The sequence below is a fragment of the Auxenochlorella protothecoides genome (genome assembly GCF_000733215.1).
Source record: "Auxenochlorella protothecoides strain 0710 unplaced genomic scaffold scaffold2, whole genome shotgun sequence".
Classification (NCBI taxonomy): Eukaryota; Viridiplantae; Chlorophyta; class Trebouxiophyceae; order Chlorellales; family Chlorellaceae; genus Auxenochlorella; species Auxenochlorella protothecoides.
This window is the reverse complement of record NW_011934268.1, coordinates 311,875-333,042: the sequence shown is the minus strand read 5'-3', so window position 1 is coordinate 333,042 and position 21,168 is coordinate 311,875. Positions and strand designations below refer to the sequence as shown.

The following is a 21,168-nucleotide window of genomic DNA, read 5'->3' as shown; positions in this document are numbered from 1 at the left end:
TCGACTGGGGTTGGAGATTGTCGGCCCCTTGTGCTCTTCCACCCTTTTGGCCCACAGGATGTTGAGCACCCCTGCAAAGATCCTCCTCCCACACTGCAGCTCCCACTTGCTGGTGCCCCTGTTGGGCAACGGCGTCCAGCTCCCCCACAGGGAATCTGCTTCTCCTTGCGCCCTATTCGTTGCTACGCCTCGCAGCAGTCTGACGGCTGCAAAAACCTGGGACGCCTTTCAGCGGTACTGTGCAGTGCAGGGATCACAGACGAGCAGCATGATACAGGGGCGAGGGAAGCAGGCATTGGCATTTACGTGAAGGTGTGTGGGGGGGGGGGTGGGAGGGGTTCCCTCTTCAAGCACAGTTGGTGCTGCCGCCAGGAAGAAACAGGAGGGTTTGATGAGGCCAGGGATTCGAGGGGTTTGCTTTGGAGGGGCAAAAAGGGGGATCTCGGGCACGTCGCTGCACAGCTGCACAGCTGGGCTTGGGTGCAGGGTGGCACGCGCCCTTCGATGCAGGCTCTCCCCCGCATCAGGCCGGCGCGCCCCCCATCTCGGAGCGGATGACGGCCGCCAGGCGGCGCAGGCCCTCCTCCACCTGCTCCGGCGTGTTGTAGGAGAAGGAGATGCGCATGGCGGGGGATGCGAACCCTGGCGTTCCCGCCCTGACGTTCAACGCGCCCCCCGGCACCGCCACGACCTTGGCCTCGCGCATGGCCTCCCAGATGCGGGCCGAGTCGGGGATGCCGCGCAGCGTGATCCAGAGGAACATGCCCGCCCGCGGCTGCTCCCAGTCGGCAAGGCCGGCGAGGTGGCGCTGCGCCGCGGCGTGCACGGCGGCGGCCTTGGCCGCGTAGTGGCGCTGGATGGCGCGGATGTGGGTTTCGTACCCCGCAGGCCCCCAGGCGCGCAGCACGGCCAGGGCGATGGCGGAGGAGATGGTGGAGGGCCCCGCGGTGGAGTAGGAGATGCAGGACAGCAGCTTGGCGACCACCGGCGGCGGGCCCGTGATCCAGCCCAGGCGCAGCCCCGGCGCCATCATCTTGGCAAAGGTGTCGACGCGCACCACGCGGCCGTCGAGGTCCAGGGACAGGTAGCCCGGCGCCAGGTCGGTGCCGGGGACGTGCTCCGGGCCGGCCGGGTACTGCAGGTAGTAGTAGGGGTCGTCCTCCAGGATGAGCAGGCCGTACCGGCGGCACAGGCGGTACACCGCGGCCATGCGCTCGCGGGTCACCACCGCGCCCGTCGGGTTCTGGGCCACCGGGTTGGTGTACAGCAGCTTGGGCGCGGGGCGGCCCGCCGCGGCGCGCGCCTCCAGCACCGCCTCCAGGCTGGCGGGGACGATGCCCTGCGCGTCGATGGCCACGCCCAGGGCCTCCACGCCGCGCGGCAACGTGTGCCCCTCCGTGACCACGGGGTAGTGGTACTCCTCCAGCACCAGCGCATCCCCCGCGTCCAGGAACACGTTGCACATCATCTCCAGCGCGTGGTTGGCGCCGTTGCTGATCATGGTCTCGGTCGCGCAGGCGGGGCGCTGGCGGGCCGCCACCTCGCGCTCCGCCCAGGCGCGCAGCGCGGGCAGGCCGTGCAGGGTCAGGTTGTACTGCTGGGCCACGCCCAGGTCGGGGACGTCCACCACGGTGCCGTCGTGCAGGCGCACGCTCATCTCCGCGATGGGGAAGACGTCGGGGGGGGGGAGCCTGTGGGTGTCGGAGGGGTGGGGGGTGGGGGGGAGGGGTACCGGGAAGGTGTGGGCAGGACGGGGATGGCTGCGACTCACACCCCTGCCCATGCCCCTCCCAGGCTCACCCCCACTCACCCTCCCGCCATGCTGACGACGCCCGGGACATTGGAGAACTCCGCGACCAGCGTCCTGCGGGCACGGGAGAGGGGTGGGGGGGGGGGGTCAACAGGTGTGAGGCCAGAATGACGCACCCGGAGGCCCGCGACGGGGATGCACGGCAAGGGCCAGGGATCACTTCACATCCCTTATCACCCACCTGAGGATGCCGGGCTGGCAGGCCTTGCCGACCTGGCTGTAGAGCGACTCGTAGTCGGGGGTCTTCCGGGGAGTGGGGCACGCGGCAGGGGCGAGAGCCTTGAAGCTCACTTTCGCGCTCAGGCTGGAAGACAGGCCTTCCATGCCCACGTCATGGGAGCTGAGCTCGTGAGGGGGCATCCCGAGGGAGGCTGGGGAGAGCGGGGAGGCTGGCTAGAAGTGGCCTCTGCAAGCCCGGTCGACGACCGCAAACGGGCCTTCGCAAGACGGAGCGGGTGCAGGAACACAACCAAGTAACAATGAGGATTGCAAGAATTGTGGCAATGTGTTCTTCGGGATCGCAAAGTGTGAGAGAATGGCTGACAGGCCCAGCGTCTCCCGTTTTATGCTCACGTAAGTCCGCGCCCCATCCAGTCCTACCCTTGCGGGTAGCGTCGGAGCTACTGAGACTAGGGAGGGATCGAACAGACGAGGTCTAGGTCAACTTACAAAACGATCACAATGAGTCACAATTGCAAGATCCCAGTGTAGATTGCAAGGCTGGCTTTGATGCGTACCATTGGATGGGGCCGCCCGGTTTGAAACGGCCCCGAGATGGAGTTGGCTAGGGTTCTCGGGCTTCCGGCACGTTTCGGCGAGGGGGCTTACGCTCCGACAGCAGCGCTCACCCTCGGAAGGAGGCGCTCCGATTCCCGCTGCGAGGGTTGACAGAACTTTTCTTCCCCGGCTTGATGCCAGAGTCGCCGCCGCCGTAGGGATTGTACATGCCCTCCGGGATGGTGGGGCGGCTCTCCTCGCCCCTGCCCCTGCCGTCTCCACTGCGTCCGCCTCTGGCCCCGCCCCTGCCTCCTCGCCCGCGCCCGCGCCCTCCTCGCTGAGAGTTCTCCACAGCTAAGGACAAGGGATGGTGAGGTCGAGGTTGAGGTCATGGGTTTCCGGGACTCCCATGCCTGGAGGCTGAGGTCACCCTGCCCACGGTGCTATTGGCCCTCCCCGTTCTCACACCTCTGGGAATGGTATTCTTGAAGGCATCCTTGGCGGTGCTGTAGTCGAAGGCCTGAAACCCCCTTTCAGCGCCTGGGGTGGGGTCGCCGCCCTCTGTCGGTTGTGAATGTGGTGATGGTGGGCTGAAATGCTGCTAGCTTTTCGAGCCCAGCAGGGTGCCAACGTCATTGCTGCCGCAAGGCAACACCCATCCACGGGTCCACTGATGGCGCGGTGCTAGAAGGATTTCGTTGCCTGACCAATCCAATCCACCATCGTACTCAGCCATGTTCCAAACGGCATGTCGTGGTCTCCCTCCCGGGTCTCCCTTCACCCCCCCTCCAGCATCACACCCACCTGATGCGGCGAGGCGGGCGGCGGCATGGCGCCGTCCCGCCTCGTACTGCCTCGCCTTCTTCCCCGCTCGCTCGTTCAGGGACAGGGGAAGGTAGTCTGCCAGGTCATCGCGCGGTCCCCGGGGTCCAGCAGGGGCCGCAACCCCGCGCATTGCCTCCATGGCCGACCGCACCTCTGCCGCCGTGGTGGGCTCTGCCTGCTCCAGTGCGTCCCCCTCAGTAGCTTTCGCCTCCTCCGGGGCATGGGCACTTGGTGCCTCTGCCGCCTCGCCATCTGCCACACCCGCCGGCTGTTTCGCAAAAGGGAGGGTCAGCGAGGCCCGGATGGCCGCCAGCGCGCGCGGCACCGCCCCGGCCCTTGCAGTTACAGGATGAGCGCCGCCAAATGCGCTAGACGACCCGGCCATGCGCACCGCTGGCACCCGTTTTGCGCCTGCCCTGGGTTTGCAGGGGTCGGGCCCGGCGAGCGGCACCGCAGCCACAGGTCCCGCCTCGCTTTCCCTTTGTAGCGTACTCGGGGCGGGGGGGGCGGTCTTTAGCTTTAACCACGGCCGCCGCCTGCTCCTGATGCTGCGGCTCTTTTGCGCTGGCCTGTAGCTCCTCTGCGCCGTCCTTCGCATGCTCACCACTTTGAGACCCGGCCACGCTGGCGATCGCTGCCGCATCATCCTCGACCGAAGCCCCCTCTGGCAATGGTCCTCCACTGCCCGCCGCAGCGCACGCCCTCGCGCTCGTCCCCGCGCCACTCAGTCTGACCGGGCCTCCCCGCGCCGGCGCCGCCGCGCCTTCCTGCGCAGCAGACGCGATGAGCGCGGCGCCCAGGCCCTTCCCCGTTGACCCGAGGACCAGCGGGCGCTTGATGCCACGCGGGCGCAGCGCGCGCTTTGCGGAGCCGGCGGCAGGCTCCAGTGTGGCTGTGGGCGCTGGGCCCGGAGTGGCGAGCTCAGGGTCGGCGTTGGTCGCTGCGTCCTCCGGTTCTCTGCTCTCAGGCTCGACCCGTGCGACATCCTCCGGCCCCGCCTGGTTCTTATGCGCCCGGCCGCCGGCCAGCAGGTACTCCCTGCGCAGCTCCTCCACGCGCGCCTGGCGCGCCGCCGCGCCGGCCACGACGGCCGCGACCTCGCGTGCGCGCAGAAGCACGTAGCGCGCGCGCCGGCCCAGCGCCGCCGCGACCTCGGGGCCCGTGGTGGGCATGGCCAGGGCCAGGGCCACCAGCTGGGCCCGAGGACAAATGAAGCCGGGGGACTCGTCCTGTGTGCGCGCCTCGCCGTCCCTCCAGTTGTACAGCGCTGGGAGGATTTCGATTGGGGTGTTGGGGTTGGGGATGAGAATGCACCGGGGATGGTGCGTGGATTGCGCAGCACCGCCCCATTTCCTTTGTCAATCGAGGGGATGCACAGGGGCTGTGCGTGGCATAATGTGACCACAAGTGGTCTGCACACAAACTAATGCGCCCTTGAAGAGCCCACTGAATGCGAGGATGAGAATCAAGCTGCCCAGCACTCTGAATACAACTTCACAACCTCACACAACCCAACCTCACCCTCAAAGACGGCCAGCTGGGGACCGGACAGGACCACGTCCAGTTTCAGTGCGGCCTGCAGGAAGCTGTCCTCCCTGCACTGCTCGCGCTCGTACTGCAGCATGCACAGCGTGCGGGAGCGCTCCAGCACAGTGCCCAGGGCCCCGCTGGGGCCGTGCTCGGGCAGGTCAACTGCCAAGTGGGGTGGCACCGACTCCTTGCTCGCCAGCAGCTCCTCCTGCGGGGTAGACGGCGCTGTGATGTGAGCTGGCTCATATTCGAATGGAGGAGCCTGCGCTGTGTTGAGGGCGCACAGGGCATTCTGCAGGACGGACTCGCATCCAAAGCCTAGTCAAAACGCGGAGGTGCAGGTTGTGGAGCGGCTCAGCAAACCTTTCCTCCCTCTGACATGCATGCCGACATCGGGGCTCAAAGGCCTCAACCATGGATGAGCGCACAGGATGCCCCTGCCCCGGGCCCGCCTCACCCGCATCTTGTCATAGATGAAAAGGAGGTAGTGGGTGTCCGCCCGAGCGTATGCCTCCATCTCCGGCGACAGCGGCCGCTGCCGCCAGTCGGCCAGCTGGTACCGCTTGTCCGCCTGCATATGGGAGGAGGCTGAGCTCAGCCTTGATGCCTGTTGCCTGGGCCGGAACGTACTCATCCTCTAGGACGTGTGGTTACCGCACAGGGCATCTCACCACATGATGCATTTGGAGGGGTCTTTGAACCGCGTCGCTCGATACCAGGCCACACAGCCGATTATTTGATTGGAAGCCTCACCCAGGACCCACCTTGATGCTACAAAAGTGGTCCATGAGGAAAGCCAGCCCATGGCCCGGGTACTGCAGGACGCGTGCCGCCTGGCCCGTGTCAAAGAGATTGGCCACGTAGATGCCAAAGTCCCGCTGCAGCCAGACGATGTCACAGTCTGAGCCGTGCAGGACCTTGAGCTTGCCAGGGTCGGCAAAGATGGGCCCCAGGAGGGGGCCTGCAGGGAGCAAGGGTGGTGTGAGGGGGACCAGGGTGTCGAGTGGCGCCAGGACCTGGGGAGGGAGGCCAGCACCATTCTAGGGCCCAGTCAAGGAAGACCCTCTCCCAACGGAAAGGCCACCCAGCGTCCCTGCCTCACCGATGTGGCTGCGCAGGGCTAACGCATCCACGACATAATCCGCAGCCCGCGTGGACAGCTGGATGAGGCAGGTGAAGCCCTGGAAGGAGCGGTATGAGTGAGCTTCTAGGTCCACCGCAATCTCGCGTGCCGCCTCCAGCTTGACAGCTGCATGGGGGTAGCAATGAAGGAGCGTGTTCAGGTGTGGTCTGGCTCTGGCCGAGTATGCTGGTCTTGGGGTATGCCGCCCCAAGACTCTAGCACTCGTGCACAAACTTTCGATCCCCTCGATTGCCCATGAGAGGCTTGGCTATCAATACGTGCACACAAACGAGGCAAGCCCCACCTTGAGCCACCCCACCAGCTCACCCATCTCCCGCAGCCCTTGCGGAGTGTCCACAAAGGTGTAGGGCGTCGTGTCGAATCCCAGGGGGAGCTGGGGCGGCGCAGCCTCCGTCTGCCATGGCTGGTACCTCAGCGTGCTCAGCACGGCCTGCAGCGGGTGCGGCGGCTGTTGGTCGGCCGCCAGCGCCGCCGCCGCAGCGGCCGCCTGGCCGCCGCCGTCGAACGTCGGCACGGCAGACAGGCCATCGTACTTTGGCATCACCCGGACATTGGCGTTGTCCACCCCGTCCTCGAACGCCAGCTGCGACTTGGGGCCCGTGCCATCGGGGGTCCAGCGTCCGTGGGAGGTGGGGCTGGGGGCGAGGGCGCCGGAGACGGGCTGGGCCGCCCGCCCGGGCCCCTCCTGCCCCGGGCGGGTGGTCATGCGCCCCCCTTTATTCGCGCCGGCCGCATCCAGGGCCGAAGCGGTGAGCGCGTCGTCCAGCGCATCGTATACGAGCTCCAGCCTCTCTGTCACAGCGTCCGTGAACTCGTCATCCTCGAGCTCCACAGGAGCTGATGTTTCTTTCCCGGATCCCTGGGAATGGGAAGCCCCTCGACAGGTATTGGTCACTGTGAGGGGGCGGCCCAACCACTCCTGGCCGACAGCACCCAATGCAATGCCCCAAGTCATGTTCACTTCTGATCCCCGTCCCTGCTTGTATCAGATTGAGGTCTCTGCTCGCAACCATTGCATTTCCCATCCACAGCCCCCGTCATTCTCTACGCACTAGGAACCGTTGTGCAGTCTTCTGCACCGTGCTCCTCAGGGCCAACACCCTGGCCTTATAGGCGGGGTTCATCATGTAGTACTGTGGGATCAGGCGTGCAAGGGAGGGAGCCTTGAGCTTGAGAATACTTCCCCTAGAAGCCCGCAGCACGGCAAGTCATTGACGAAGACACCCCCAGCCACGCACATGGAAGTCCGCGCCGCTCGGCAGGGAGCAGCCACTCCCCTTTTGTGATGCATTGGAGAGCGGCGCGAAGAGGGTGAGGGATAGGTCCTCCATTGGAATGGAATCCGAGGTGGGTGAGGTCCAGCAGGTTGGACCTTCACAGCATGCTGTCGGGGACAGGCAGCGAGCAGCTCGAGATACCGCTTGTGTTTTGGACACTGATTTTAATTAAAGAAATCAAGCGAGTAAGCTCATATGTAGGTGCATGCCCAGCTTCCCTGTGGGACATATCGCCGGTGTGGTGCCTTTCGGAATCGGGCGCGCACTTGCAGCACTGCGCTCATGGGACGCAGTGCAGGATTCCCCTGGTATCCGCGCCGAGAATCCCCGACGGGGGAGTCAACAGACCAGGACACATTAGCCGTCACTACCATACTATCTCCCGGACCAAACGCACGGAACTTCGGTTCAGGAAAGAGGGCTCGTGCGCTGGTGGCGTCGCGATGATGCTGCAAGCACCCACCTCCTGCGGTGTGCAGCAGCGCTGCCTGCCATCTCTGTGCACCTTCAGGAGCACAGATGTAACCTCCTGTAGATATGTGAGGAGGATGCAGTCCCTGCGAACGACCTCTCGCGCACACGTGACAGTCGTCTGCAGCCTGAACAACTCCACGGTTGTGCAAGGTGGGGCAAGGCACCAGACCTCTTACAGCCCTTCTCTGAGATGATGGGGAGTTTTGTGCCTTCAGAGATCTGCATAATTTGTGGAGTATCTGGGAAATCATGCAATGCAGCGCTGTCCAGGGTTCAGGAACAGGCATATGTCACACTCTGCACCGACCCCCCCCCCCCTCCCCCACTGCATCGCAGCTCCTCGGCCGACCACCCTCCAGCAACGAGACAACCTGCGGCTTGCCCTTCCCAGCAAAGGACGCATGGCAGAGGACACACTGCAGCTGCTGAGGGTGTGCAGTGCGTGCTTTGGGGTCTGAAGCTGGGGTGACAAGTGTACTGATTGGCAGGGCTTGCGGTTGTTGCAAGGCCGAGGTGCACTGTCATGCATGCATGCATGCATGCGTTACCGGACAGTGGAAGAATGATGGTCTTCTACCACTACACTGAGCATACCTTGCTTGACGCATTATCTCAAGGGCTCCTTCCGGCATCACCGCCACAGGACTGCCAACTCACAGTGGTGAAGCCCAACCCCCGGCAATATGTTGCAGAAATCGCACAGGCAAGCCCGGTCTGCAGTGTATGATGTTTTATAGAGGAGTTGCAGAGCAATGTCTGGGATACACAGCTGGACCAACAGCTTCTCTAAACGGCTCTTGGCACCAGCCCTGAGGCAACCTGTCTGGTCGCCAGTTACAGATCCTCATATCCTGTCCTCTTGACCCCTGCAGATGCCCGGACTGGAGGTTTGGTTCCAACGGGCAACCGATGTTGTAAGGAAGCTGCTCTACGGAGACGTAGACCTTGGCATCGTCGGCGCCGACATGGTAGCGGAGATCGGCAATGACGACCCAGGTGGGAATTTGGGGGCACAGCTTGGGAAGGGCAATTGGCTGGGGATGGTGCTCCACCATCCTGGCTCCCCTTCAGGCACCGAGGCCCCATTGATCGTACCAACACACCACCCCGGCCACTCCATTCCAACCTTGCTCTTCAGATCTGGTGGTGGTCCACGACGGTCTCTCCTTTGGCAAGTGCCACCTGGCGCTGGGAGTCCCCAACACCGGGAAGTTTGCCGGGGTCAAGTCTCTGGACGACCTCAAGCGGATGTACAGCAGCGAGCAGGCCCCCCTCAGGTGCGGTGCTGGGGTTGGTGCTATGTGGTGGTGCGGCCAGCTGACTCGTGGTGCAGGTCTGGGTTGTGACTTTGTCTTGAGTGGTAATTTTGGAATCCCCCTGTCCCTGCCCAATGCCAGCAGCCACCACCATCCTGTGTCTCCCACTCCCTCGCAGGGTGGTCACCGGCTACCACAACGTCGCTCGCAAGTTCTTCGCGGACAACAACTTTGAGCACGTCAAGCTCCTCAGCGCCGATGGTGAGCGTGCGACTAGGCGGGTGACTGGTCGCGTGGATGGGTCGAGGCCCCCGGGTTCCACAGTGCTCTGCACGCAGGCCCCCCGCCCGGCCCCCTTCTTCTTCAGGGCCCTGGTTTCGATCCTCAGAATTCCTCAAACCCCACCGCCCCCCCCCCCCCCCACGGCGCGCTGGAGGCGGCCCCCGCCATGGGCTTCGCCGACATCATCCTGGACCTCGTGTCCAGCGGCGTGACCCTGCGCGAGAACAACCTGCGCGAGGTGGCGGGCGGCCGCGTGATGGCCTCGCAGGGCGTGCTGGTGGCCAGCCGCCGCGCGCTGCTGGAGCGCCCGGGCCTGCTTGGCCTCGTGCACGAACTGCTGGAGCGCCTGGACGCGCACCTGGTGGCCGACAGCTACTACTCCGTGGTGGCCAACATGCGCGGCGAGTCGGCCGAGGCCGTGGCGGCCCTGCTCCTCGGCTCCAAGCTGCTGGGCGGGCTGGAGGGGCCGACCATCAGTCCCGTGCTGACGCGCGGCGCCGACGGCGGGCCCGCCCAGCACGGCTTCTACGCCGCGCAGGTGTGCGTGCCCAAGAGCCTGCTCTACCCCGCGGTCAAGGAGATCCGCAAGGTGTGAGGGGGGGTCAAGGGGGGTGGGGGGGAAAAGGGGGGTGGGGGGAAAAGGGGGGTGGGGGAGGGGGCTTGATGTAGGGTTCAAGGGCAATGCATCTCAGGGGCCTCTTCAACAGGCAGTCACAACATGACCTGGTGGGACCGCTCAGCGGGCGGTGGGGCGAGGGCAGCCTGCAGTCTAGCACGCAGCGGCGCAGGCCTCGCAGGAGCGTCGTTTGCCCATTGATCGCCCTGCCTTTGTCTCTAGGCAATGCGTCCCGTGCCCAGCTTGATCGTGCCATCCACCCCACCCACCCACCCAAAAAACAATACACAGCTGGGAGGGAGCGGGGTGCTGGTGCTGCCCATCATGTACATCTTCGACGAGGAGCCGCACCGCTGGCGCGCACTGCTCGACACGCTGGGCCTGTCTAGGGGAGATGTGGCGGTGTGAGGCACGACCTGAAGCGCTTGGCCCCGCGACAGCAGGGTGCTTGGGCGGCAGGACCCAGACCCGGAGGGGGGGGGGGGATCTCCTTGTGCATGGCGCTGGGACCCCCTCCCCAGGGCCTGATGTGCCTCTTTGCCATGCCCCTCTGCCCCTCGCTGACACTGTGACAGAGTGCCTTGCCATTGACAGAGGAAGGGAGGACATGGGAAGGGCATGAGGGGGGCCAAGGGCCGCGCACCGTGAGCACGCCAGCGACCCCTCACTGAGACCCGCGCTGGACCCAGGGCCGCGCCGGCGCGGCGTCGGCCCGCAGGATACCCATGGCGCGTGCCGTCTTGATCTGGCGCGCCACGTGCTTGTGCAGCTTGGCGGATAGCTTGGTGCGGCGGCGGGGGACGATGCGCCCGGTGTCTGCGCAGGGAGAGGGGGTAACTAGTGGTGAAGAGGAGACACAGGGATCGGAATGGGTTTGGTGGTGGACACGGTGGTGGGCCAAGCACGAGCACGATGGACGCGGCAGCTCCGCGCCTGCAGACACTCCTTGGCCTTGCAGCCGCTGCAGCCGGCGCCATGCACAAGCATTACATTCTCTTGGACAGACTGCAACAGGAAAGCAATGCGTCAGTCGCCACCCCACTCTAGCGCCTGCCTGTGATGAAGGAGGAGAGGAAGGCCGCGTCCCTGAAGTCTGCTCGTGCAAGCACGACCTTGGCAGGGATGGCCGGCGGTTGGCGGGTGACGCTGCGTCCAAACTCCGGGGGGGCCGCCTGGTACGGATCCAGGTCCTGTGGTGTTTGTAGAGGGGGTCGGTGGCGTCGGGAGCTGGAAATTAAAAAGGGGAGGCCCTCAGGTTGGCCAGCCGTGGCGATCCCCTAGCCTGCCGACACGCCGAGTCTACGCTTGCTGTGAGCTCAGGGCTCCGCATCTGGTGGCGGCGGCCGCATCCCTGACACCTTCCCCAGACCCCTTGTCTGGCCCTTCACGGCCCTACCCCGCTCCGCCTGCCCGTACCTCCGGGGAGTAGGTCTGGCCGGGGTAGAAGAGGCGGAAGGGGTGCACCCGCGAGGGCGACTGCTCCTCCGCCTTGTTGCCAAACACGGCACGCGGCGCGTCCGTGGCCTGGGCCAGCAGCCCGTAGCTGGCAAAATCGCCCTCCGGCCGGCCGGGGGCCGGGGTGGGACGGGACTGGGCCATGACCTCCATGATCCCGGCACGGTCCAGGGTCGCGGGGCCCTTGCCCTTGGCCGTGGCGTGCCGCGCGGCGCCCCGCCCCGGGAGCAGCTCGTCAAGGGGCCGGCCGCCGGTCTGCTGCTGCTGCACGCCGGCGGGTCGCAGGGCCGGCCCGCTGGAGTCCGCTGCGGCTTCGCCAGAGGAGGTGCCAGACGCAGCGTCAACTGACGCCTCTGGAGCGGCGTCCCGGCGCAGGCACGACTCGCTCGGCGGCGATGCCTGAACGCCACCCTGGCTCGATGATGCCTCTGTAGCTGCACCTGGATTGATGTATGGAAGCGCACATAGTCGTTGGCCAGAGAGTGGGGCCGAATGTTCGTACGAGGAGCACCGGCCAAGCCAGAGTCTCCCCCCCAGCACAAGTGTTGGCCACGGCCTACCAGCGACACAATGCATGCAATCGCATCCACCTTTGTTCAGGTCGTCGAGCTGCCCGTCAGCCCACTCCCGCCATGATTTGCTGGATGTCTGAGCCGGCTCCGCCTCGCTCGTGGGTAGGGACTGGGAGGAGTTGGAGTCCTCGCCTGGGGGCAGAGTACTCAGGCGCATCCATCCATTCTGTACCTCTGCACACCCATACCCTCGCAAAGATCGGCTGACCAACAGGCCACACAGCCGCGAGCGGGACAGTGCGGCAGGGAGCATACTCTCCCGGAGAGCTGCCAACACCCGGGATGCGCTGCAATTTTGTTTGCAGAAATATACTGGTTCTTAATCCTTCGGTTTGTATTCAACTAAGATTCACCCATCGCCAGTGCCGCGTCAAGGTAGTCTACACCATGCTGCTCAGTCGACAAGGCTACACACACCAATTCCGCACTTTCCATCGGAACCCCCTACAAATCACGTTTGACCAGCTGGGCCACACCCCGCGCGCGTCAGCATGTGCAATGCCACAGAATGGGTGGAGATCTCCCTGATTTTAAAAATGATGGGAGTGCTGGAGTGCTGGAGGGTGCTGCGCGCAACCCACAAATTCTAAAAGGGGAGTGATCCCCGCGCACAGCGCTTTGGAACTCCGCGTCGGCCCCGTGCCCGATGGCTGAGATCATCCCATTTTCCGTAATCCACTGCACCTCAGAGGTAAGTGCGCCCCCGTTCGATCCACCCATTGCATCTGCATGCTTCCGGGTTTCTTGAACAAACCCCACCACTGTATGCCCGCAAAGTGATCTCGACACCGCGAGCTAGCACGGGGTCAACGCGTTCGCACAATCCCACAGGAGCATGGCCATCCCTGCACGTCACTCGAGAGGGGGGGAAGCACTTCGGGATGGGCGTCTGCAAGGCAAGCAAGATGCCTGGGCGGCACCAGACTGGTCTTGCCCAGCCGAAGGGATAATACCCCTGGGAGGCAGTCTCTCGTATGCAAGCAATGCATGCCGTGCATGCTTGGATTGTACTCCCAGCACCCAATAACTCTGTCGCCATCTGTGTCGCAGGGATTCCCCCTTTCCCCAAGAAGTCACGCTGCAGCTGCGAGGCGCTGTGCGACTCACCCAGCTCCAACTCCTCGCGCATGAGTACAAGGTGCCGCCTGGGTGCCGATGGTGGTGAGACACCAGGCTCTCCAGACTCATGCCACACCTCGTCCTCCTGTTCTTCCTCCACCCACCCCCTCTCCACACCCCCTCGCCGCAGATCGCCTCCAAGGTCGAGATCCGGGTCGCCGAGGACGCCGCGGCCCCCGCCTGGCGGAGCCTGGGCTTCCTGTCCTTCAGCCCCAACGACCGCAGCGGGCACGCCGCGCGCGAGATGAAGAGCGTCGCCCTGCCCGGCCCCCCCGCCCACCTCGTCCAGCTCATCTTCCACGGCTGGCACCCCAACGCCCTCAATGCCCATGGCCAGGTGGGGCTGGTGTCCCTTGCCGTCAGCGGCGAGGCGCTGCCCGGGCAGCCACCGCCCAGCCCGGCGCGCTCCCCCGTGGTCAAACGCGGCGCGCCGGGGACCCCGCCCCGCGCCGCGCCGGGCGAGTCCAGGCTGCCTCCCCCGCCGGGGATCCACGGCGGCGCGGTCGGGCCGCCCGCCGCCCGCGAGGCACAGTCGACGCCCACCAGGCTGGCGACCGGCTTTGCGGGCGGGGCGCCGGCGGCAGCACGGCCAGCCCGTCCCCAAATCGCGGCCGATCCATGCTCGCCGTCGCGCGCGGACTCGACGGGCACGCAGGCACGCACTCTGGCGGTCGGGCGCAGGACCCCCGACGCGAGGGTGGACCCGGTGACGGCCGCCCAGATTGACACACTGCAGCGTCAGAAGGCTGCCGCCGTCGAGGCGGAGGACTACGACGAGGCCAAGCGCCTGAAGAGCGCCATAGACCGCCTCTGCTCCCTCGGTACGCGGGCTTTGGGGGTTAGGAGGGGGGGGGGTCTGGGACCTGTCGATGCATTGCTGCAGGTAGAGGGTGGGATTGTGTTTGCGCCCCTGCGGTACCGCATGCATGCTGACACAGGGCCACCTGCTACTCCAGAGCCCCAGGAGCATGCGCTGCCGTGCACCGACCCTGCCTTCTCCTAACCCCGACTCCCGCCCAAACTCGCAGGAGCCAGGATCGCCGGGCTGGAGGCCAGGAAGGCGGCGGCCGTGGCCGCCGAGGACTACGACCTCGCCAAAGAAATCAAGGCGGAGGTGGACGGCCTGCGCCGCGTCTCCCAGCGCGGCTCCCCGGCCCGAGCCCACGGCTCTGGGCAGGAGGGCGAAGACCCCCGCGACCCCGGGCCGCGGCCCCCCTCCCCGCCCTGCCCGACGCCCGTGCGGCCCGACCTGCAGCAGGCGCCGCCCGGCGGCCTCGCCGGCCTGCGCGCTTCGCTGGTGGCCGCAGCCTCCCACATGGGCGCCGAGGTGGAAAGGATGAGCAGGGAAAGGGCCGCGGAGACCAGCCTCGGTGACGAGGGTTCGAGCGGAGACCTGGGCCCCGGTTCGAGTGGGGCGAGGCCAGCCCCGGGCGAGCGTGGGGACGGGGAGGGCCGCACCTCGGCCTCCACTTTGTGGGCAGAGCACCCGCCGCCCCCGGGGTTCCCTGTTGGTGAGGGTAATTGGAAGGGAGGGTTTCCTCCTGGCGCGGCGTGACCCTAGCATTGTGAACGGGGGGAGCGTGGAAGCCTGAAAGTGGTAGAGGGAATACCTATGCAGCATGTCACCTTCTACACCGTATCCCCACTCGATGCCCGTCGCCCCAGATCTGCCACTCCCGGAGCCGCTCTCTGCGGCAGCGGCCAAGGATGCCGACGAGCTGGTCCAGTTGATAGGACCGTACGCCTCAGCCTGCCTCCTATCCAAGACCTGGCAGCTACGCGTTGCGGCATTGCAGGCGAGAGGGCCTGAATGGCTGCTCTGCATTGGCGGGTTTCAGTGGGAAGAGGTGGTGACGGATCAGGAGCACCAGCGCACAAGACAGCTCCTGGGCTGCCCTGGCATGCTGCTCTATTCCTTGGCAGGCACACGCATTCCCTGGACAATGACTTCTGCCTGGACGGTATACTCACCCAGACCCACCCCCTTCCGCTTCCCCTCGCAGTGGCTGGAGGCCGGGGCAGGCCGGGCGCCGGGCCTGCTCGCCGACCCAGACAACTTTGGGTTGCTGGCCCGCACGCTCAGCGCTGCTCTGCACGACAGAGTGGCGGCCGCCTACCTCGCCGCCCTGCCTGCCCTGCTGCTCCTGGCCCAGTGCCAGGTGTGTCTGCTGTGGCGCAGGGCGCTGTGGTCGGGAGGGTTGGGGTGAATGGTGTGCCAGTTGCCGGAGCCATGACCATCTACTTGTGGGTTTACCCAAAGGTCTCTTGACGCAGAGGGTCCATCGCGCACGAGGGACACCCCCCCCCCCGGGCTGGGCTGCGCTGGGGTCCCCCTTCCCATTGGATCATTGCTGCCGATCTTCGCTCCCATCCTGCGACCCAACCCCTGCCCCGCCCCCCCTCCCAGGGCCTCCCCCGCGGCCGCGTCGTCTCAGGCCTCACCGACGCGGTGGCCGTACTGGTAGAAAAGTCCGGTGACCTGAATGCACGCGTGGCTGAGGCCTCCACTGGCACCCTGCTGGCGCTGGTCCGGGCCGGGGCCACGCAGCTGGCCTCCGCGCCGGGCGCGCTGCTGCGCGCGCCGAGGCCCGGCGCCGCGCCGCGCGCGGTCCTGGGCCGCCTCGCGCTGGCCCGGGCCCTGGTGAGGGAGCTGGGCGTGGCCGCGCCGGGGGGCGCGCGCGCGGGCCTGCCCGTCGAGGCGCTTTGCGCTTTCCTGGCGCCGGCGCTGGGCCACACGGCGGGCGAGGTCCGCTCCGCCGCCGTCGATCTCTGTGTGCTGGTGCGAAGCTGGAAGTGGAGGGAAGGATGAGGGAGGAATTGTCCCAGGGAGGGGGGTTGGAGTGGGCCGCGCGTCGGTGCCGACCCCCTCATTCAGTGATGCTGGCTCTGCGCTGGTACACTCCGGCCCCATCCCCTTTCCAGACGAGCACAGCGTGAGTCGCACAACCCGTCCAGCCACGCACAAGGAGCAGGCAGTACATTGTCCTCACAGCCACACCTCGTCTGCCTCCATCCTTTGCAGGTCGGAGAGGTCGCAGGTCCGGGAATCTTCGCGCACCTGCTGCCCTCCAACCTCAACCCGAAGCTGAGGGAGGCGGTGCTCAGCGGGGGAAACGCGACCAGCCCCTCCCGCCGTGCCTCGACGCAGACGGAGGCGGCCAGGGACGGCGCGCGCGCCTCGCCAGCGATGCCTGCCGGCGGACGCAGGGGCCCGCCGGAGCCAGGCGGGACCGTCTCACACAAGGCAGCCTCGCAGCGGCGGCCTGGCGCCCAGCACCGCCCCCACGCCTCCTCCGGCGAGCACGAGGCGGCGCGGGGGCGGGGGCGCCCCGCGTCCGACCCCTTCGCCAATGCCGCGCCGCTGCAGGCCAGCCCGCTGGGGAGCGAGGCGAGCAGCCCCAGCATCCGCGCGGGCGGCGCCGACGATGACGACGCCGCGCTGTTCGCCGCCGAGCTGGCGGCGCGCGAGGCGCGGCTCGGCCCCGCCCACCCGGAGGTGGCCGACGCGCTTTCCAACCTGGCCATAGTGCACAACCAGGCGAGGGCGGGGCGAGAGAGTGGGAGTGGAAATGTGGATGGGGGTGGGATGGGGAGGAGTGATGGCGGTCTGGTTGGGGGCTCAGCATGGCGGTCGGGGCATTCCTGTGTCCTCTTCCCTTTGGGCAAAGATCGACAGAGCACAGCAGATAACAAAGCATGGCATCCACCTCCCGCACCCACCGACCCCACGCCTGCGCAGAGGGGCGAGACGTCGCTGGCACTGCCGCTGTACCAACGGGCGCTGCGCATCTGGGAGGGCGCGCTGGGGCCGGACCACCCAGAGGTGGCGCATGCGCTCACCGACATTGCAGTCATCTTCCTGGAACGGGTGAGGCGTGCCGTGCGAGAGGGGGCCAGGAGGGCATAGGGAGACCACCACCCACAGACAAGCGTAGTCCACCCGAGAATTCTGCACCATCCCTCCTCTGCGGTCCTCCCCCGCGCACCCTCCTCAATGCTCCTGCCCATCCTCCAAGGCCCTCCTGCATCACCTCCCAACTGTGCACACAGGGCGAGGACGCCAAGGGTAGGCCCCTGCTGGCCCGTGCCCTGGCCATCCAGGAGCTGGAGCTGGGACCTGCGCACCCAGACGTCGTCGCCATCCGGGAGGTGCTGGAGGAAAGCGCGGCAGCATGAACAATGTATCCATCCCCTTCCCTGTGCTCCGCTTTCGTGCTCCCCCTGCCCTGTCCGTCTCTGCTGTTGTGCACACGTGCCCTAAGAAAATTGCAAGGAGGAGAGTGTGCAGGCAGGGCGGGGTGCGACCCCACTGCGTCAGGTGTGGGCTTCCAGGCCGGGACTCTTCTCAGGCACGGGGACGAGCTGCAGCCTCAGGGCTGCCAGCTGGTCGTCGCCGACGGGGGCGGGCGCCAGGGTCACGGCGCAGGTGCCCTGCGTCGTCTTGGGAAAGGCGATGACGTCACGGATGCTGCTGGCGCCGCACAGCAGCATGGCCAGCCGGTCCAGGCCCAGGGCCATGCCTGCGATGGGATGAGGAAAGGACGACGGGGGTGCTGGTGGCTGTGGTGCATTCGGAGACCACACGCGAAGAGTGATTGGCGCCGCAAAAATTGTGAAACCAGCCCAGGACATACAGGGGCACCCTCTCCCAGGCTGGAGAATAAAATGCCATGTGTCATGCAGCCCACCTCCATGGGGCGGAGCACCCTGATCCAGGCAGTCCAGGAGGTAGCCGAACTGGAGGGCGGCCTCCTCTCGTGAGAGGCCGATGGCGTCAAAGACCATCTGCTGGAGGTCTCGCCTGAATGGTGGGGAAGGAGGGCAAGGAATGGATGGTGACTTTGCTGAAAGGCTGGGAGTGAGTGACTGTACAGGTCCCAGCCACTGGAGGGTGTCTTGCAGCCACCGCCGACCAGGGTCCTCAGCAGCTCAGGCCAAACCCAGTTTCAAACCTGTAGATGCGCAGGCTCCCGCCGCCGACCTCGACCCCGTTGTACACGAGGTCGAAGGCGTGTGCCCTGCACACTGCCAGCGGGACGCCCTGCGCAGAGGATTGGAGATGGAGGGGGTGCTCGCTGTGCTAGATTAAAGATAAGGCCTACAAAGGCACAGAAAAAGAAGATGCCTGCCCGCTGCACACCACCGAGTGGGGAGATGGAACCGCGGGCCAGTACATTACATCCCCACACATTGCTTCACCTGCGCGATGTCGTCCTGGTTGGGGGCGGTGAAGGGATGGTGCAGGGCCACCAGGCGGCCGGCTTCCTCATCCCTCTCAAACATGGGAAAGTCCACCACCCACAGCAGGGAGTGGGCAGAGTCCTGCGGAGGCAAGGTAGGCTGGATGGTTGAATCCCAGAAGCCAGTCCTGCTTGTGCATGAGGCAGAGGCAAGGCCCCTGTGCGGCAGCTGGGTGGCCTGATGTTCCCGCCCCAGCGCAAGCACGACCACTCCAGGCATTCACCTTCACGAGTCCAAGGGAGCGACCGAGGTGTTGTCGGACCCGGTCCATGCCCTTGTGCACCGTGGCTGCCAGCCCAGCCCCGAAAAGCAGGAGGTCGCCCTGGCATGTGTCAGTGAGGATGATGTTGATCAGGGACAGATGAGGACGGAAGACCTCCAAAGCATGCCTGAGAGTCATGCATTGACCCATCCAGCGATCAGAACCTTCCCTGTACGTTCCAAACTCACGGGCTGCGCTCCCAGGACCTCGCCCATCTGCTGCAGGCAGCTGGGCCCCAGCCCCTGCACAACCGCCGAGGCGCCCTCCAGCTCCCCGCCCGCCCCGACACGGAGCGAGACGAGGCCCCCCAGCCCTTGCGCGGCTGCCTGGGCTGCTCAGAGTGGGGTGCAAGGAGCGGGTACTGAGTGTCCCGTTCTGATCATGAATGCAACAGGCGCGGGAGGGAGCCTTTCCTCTGAAACACGGTGTCACCCGGTCACACAGGATGCTACCGCACAGCTGCGCTCCTTGCTTCCCAAACAAGCTGATGTCAGCGTCTCAGCAGCACCGACCTGCAATGTCGCCCTTGCCCTTGAGCCGGGAGTTGGAGATGGCAGAGCCGTGGGGCACCCTCAGGCCCTGCACGATGCCACCCTGCGCCACCGCATCCGCAAACAGCCTGCAGGTGGAGGGAGTGACCACCGTTTCACCGGCGGCTGGCGGCGGTGCAGCAGCCCAGCGCCCAAGTGCACCCCCCTCCCCCCAGCACGGAGGTACCCACCGGAAGTCGGAGCCCCTGACCGCCTCGGTCACATACGTCATTTCCAGACCGAAGCGCAGATCTGGCTTGTCGCAGCCGTACCGCTCCATGGCCTGGCTGTACGAAAGACGAGGGAAGGGCGCCGCAACTTCCACGCCCAGCACCGTGGCAAAGACCCGTGCCATGAGTCCCTCTGCCAGCCCTATGATGGCCTCCTGGTCCATGAAGGAGGTCTCCAGGTCGAGCTGGGTAAACTCCGGCTGCCGGTCGGAGCGCAGGTCCTCGTCGCGGAAGCAGCGGGCCACCTGCGAGGGGGTGGGGGGTGGAGGGTATGCTAGCAGGAGAAATGAGGTGGGGTGGAGGGGGCTGCAGCGGGACCTTGATACCCCTCTGGGACGCACAGGATTGCTGGAGACACCATGTCACGTTCCTCTCCTCCGTACACTATGGCCTCCCCTTTAGCACCCCGGCACACTGCATGCCCTCCAGCTGCGACGCCACACCCCACCCGCCACAAACACACCCCGCTTCGCACCTGGTAGTAGCGGTCAAACCCCGCCACCATGAGCATCTGCTTGTAGAGCTGCGGGGACTGCGGCAGCGCGTACCATTCCCCGGGTTGCACCCTGGAGGTGGACCGAGGGAAGCGCGATTGCAAGATTCCTCCATCACCAAGTTGAACCGTCTCCACAAATCCAAGCGGTCCCAGTCCCTGTACACCTCTGCGCCGCCGCCCCAGCGTGCGCCACCGGCTGCGGCACCAATCCCGCCCCTTCTTCACCCCTCCACCTCCTTCTCGCACCGGGAGGGCACGATGAAGTCGCGTGCGCCCTCCGGCGTGCTCCGCCCCAGGATGGGCGTCTCGATCTCCAAGAAACCGTGCTCGTCCTCCAGGTAGCGCCTCATGCACCGAGTCAGCTCGTGCCGCTTGCGCAGGTTCAGCGCCATTTGCGGGCGTCTGGGTGGAGGAAAGAAGGAATGGGGGCTTAGGTCGATCGACGGCGGCGACCCATTGCGGTGTTGGCCCCCGGCCCCCTTGCCCGACACACGCAGGGCTCCGGCGCGCCTGGAGCAGGCCGAGTCCATCCCCGCCCCACCGAGCCTCTGCCCCTCGCCACCCACACCTGAGGTCCAGCACCCGGTGCCGGAGCCTGACCTCGTCTCGCAGCGCGTCGGCGCCCTCTGGAGAACTTGCAGAAACGGGGATGGGCAGGCCACCCTGGACCGGGTTCAGCACCTGGATGCTGGAGGGCTCGGCCTCCACCGCGCCGCTGGGCAGGCCCGGGTTGGGGTCGCTACGGCGCCGCACCCGGGCCCGTACGCTGACCACGGCCTCGGGGCGGAGGCGGGCCGCGACGTCGTGCAGGGCGCGGGGCGAGCCGGCGTCGACGACCACCTGGACCACGCCGGTGTGGTCGCGCACGTCCAGGAAGGTAATGGCGCCCAGGTTACGCACCCTGTCCACCCAGCCGCACAGGCTCACGGCCTGGTCGATGTCGGCCTCCCGCAGCATGCCCGCCTCGTGGGTGCGGGAGGGCCAGGTGAGCCGGGGGAGGCCGGTGGTGGGAGGCAGTGCCGCCCGGGAGGAGAGCGAGGACCCACGCCGGGCCAGGCCGGGCCCAAATGGCTGGCAGCGGGCATTCCATGCACATGGGTGCACACCAGTGCCCCGCATCAGCCCCAGGCTGCGCTGCAAGCCGGACAGCAGCGTCGTGCCGGGAGGCATGGGCACACCCACCGCAGCTCAACTACACTCCGCCACAGGATCGCGAGTCATGTATTCATTGCAGTGCATCAACCGATATATGTCAGCGGGATAGAGTATCGTGATCCACGCCCGGCATCCTGCTCATGCATGCAGGGGGTGAACTCGAAGTGATCCGTCATG

The 21,168-nt window shown here is 66.2% G+C and overlaps 5 protein-coding genes across 5 annotated transcripts; 2 read left to right on the top strand and 3 right to left on the bottom strand.

Moving 5' to 3' along the window:
* Positions 1 to 523: 523 nt before the first annotated feature.
* F751_2174 (Exosome component 10) lies at positions 524 to 7,357 on the bottom strand (the record flags this gene model as incomplete). Its single annotated transcript, XM_011401223.1, has 16 exons — positions 524 to 1,243; positions 1,313 to 1,691; positions 1,811 to 1,864; positions 1,992 to 2,150; positions 2,659 to 2,759; positions 2,994 to 3,088; positions 3,332 to 3,687; positions 4,133 to 4,619; positions 4,874 to 5,090; positions 5,340 to 5,453; positions 5,647 to 5,843; positions 5,985 to 6,131; positions 6,333 to 6,456; positions 6,571 to 6,661; positions 7,086 to 7,159; positions 7,265 to 7,357. The coding sequence occupies 16 exons, from the start codon at positions 7,355 to 7,357 to the stop codon at positions 524 to 526; spliced, it is 3,408 nt and encodes a 1,135-aa protein (XP_011399525.1).
* Positions 7,358 to 7,851: 494 nt separating this feature from the next.
* F751_2173 (ATP phosphoribosyltransferase) lies at positions 7,852 to 10,339 on the top strand (the record flags this gene model as incomplete). The annotated part of the gene is made up of 6 exons (XM_011401222.1): positions 7,852 to 7,927; positions 8,114 to 8,208; positions 8,650 to 8,773; positions 8,916 to 9,054; positions 9,520 to 9,904; positions 10,223 to 10,339. 6 exons carry the CDS (start codon positions 7,852 to 7,854, stop codon positions 10,337 to 10,339), a joined length of 936 nt encoding a protein of 311 aa, XP_011399524.1.
* A 635-nt stretch (positions 10,340 to 10,974) lies between these two features.
* Positions 10,975 to 11,539, bottom strand: F751_2172 (hypothetical protein; the record flags this gene model as incomplete). Its single annotated transcript, XM_011401221.1, has 2 exons — positions 10,975 to 11,121; positions 11,348 to 11,539. The coding sequence occupies 2 exons, from the start codon at positions 11,537 to 11,539 to the stop codon at positions 10,975 to 10,977; spliced, it is 339 nt and encodes a 112-aa protein (XP_011399523.1).
* A 1,065-nt stretch (positions 11,540 to 12,604) lies between these two features.
* F751_2171 (Nephrocystin-3) lies at positions 12,605 to 17,253 on the top strand (the record flags this gene model as incomplete). The annotated part of the gene is made up of 12 exons (XM_011401220.1): positions 12,605 to 12,649; positions 13,208 to 13,898; positions 14,106 to 14,191; positions 14,405 to 14,588; positions 14,743 to 14,798; positions 15,081 to 15,236; positions 15,485 to 15,604; positions 15,776 to 15,856; positions 16,100 to 16,309; positions 16,445 to 16,603; positions 16,817 to 16,945; positions 17,128 to 17,253. 12 exons carry the CDS (start codon positions 12,605 to 12,607, stop codon positions 17,251 to 17,253), a joined length of 2,043 nt encoding a protein of 680 aa, XP_011399522.1.
* A 138-nt stretch (positions 17,254 to 17,391) lies between these two features.
* Positions 17,392 to 21,006, bottom strand: F751_2170 (Aspartate-tRNA ligase; the record flags this gene model as incomplete). Its single annotated transcript, XM_011401219.1, has 11 exons — positions 17,392 to 17,597; positions 17,766 to 17,878; positions 18,030 to 18,118; positions 18,277 to 18,399; positions 18,542 to 18,640; positions 18,769 to 18,911; positions 19,093 to 19,199; positions 19,302 to 19,585; positions 19,816 to 19,906; positions 20,083 to 20,238; positions 20,405 to 21,006. The coding sequence occupies 11 exons, from the start codon at positions 21,004 to 21,006 to the stop codon at positions 17,392 to 17,394; spliced, it is 2,013 nt and encodes a 670-aa protein (XP_011399521.1).
* Positions 21,007 to 21,168: the final 162 nt, after the last annotated feature.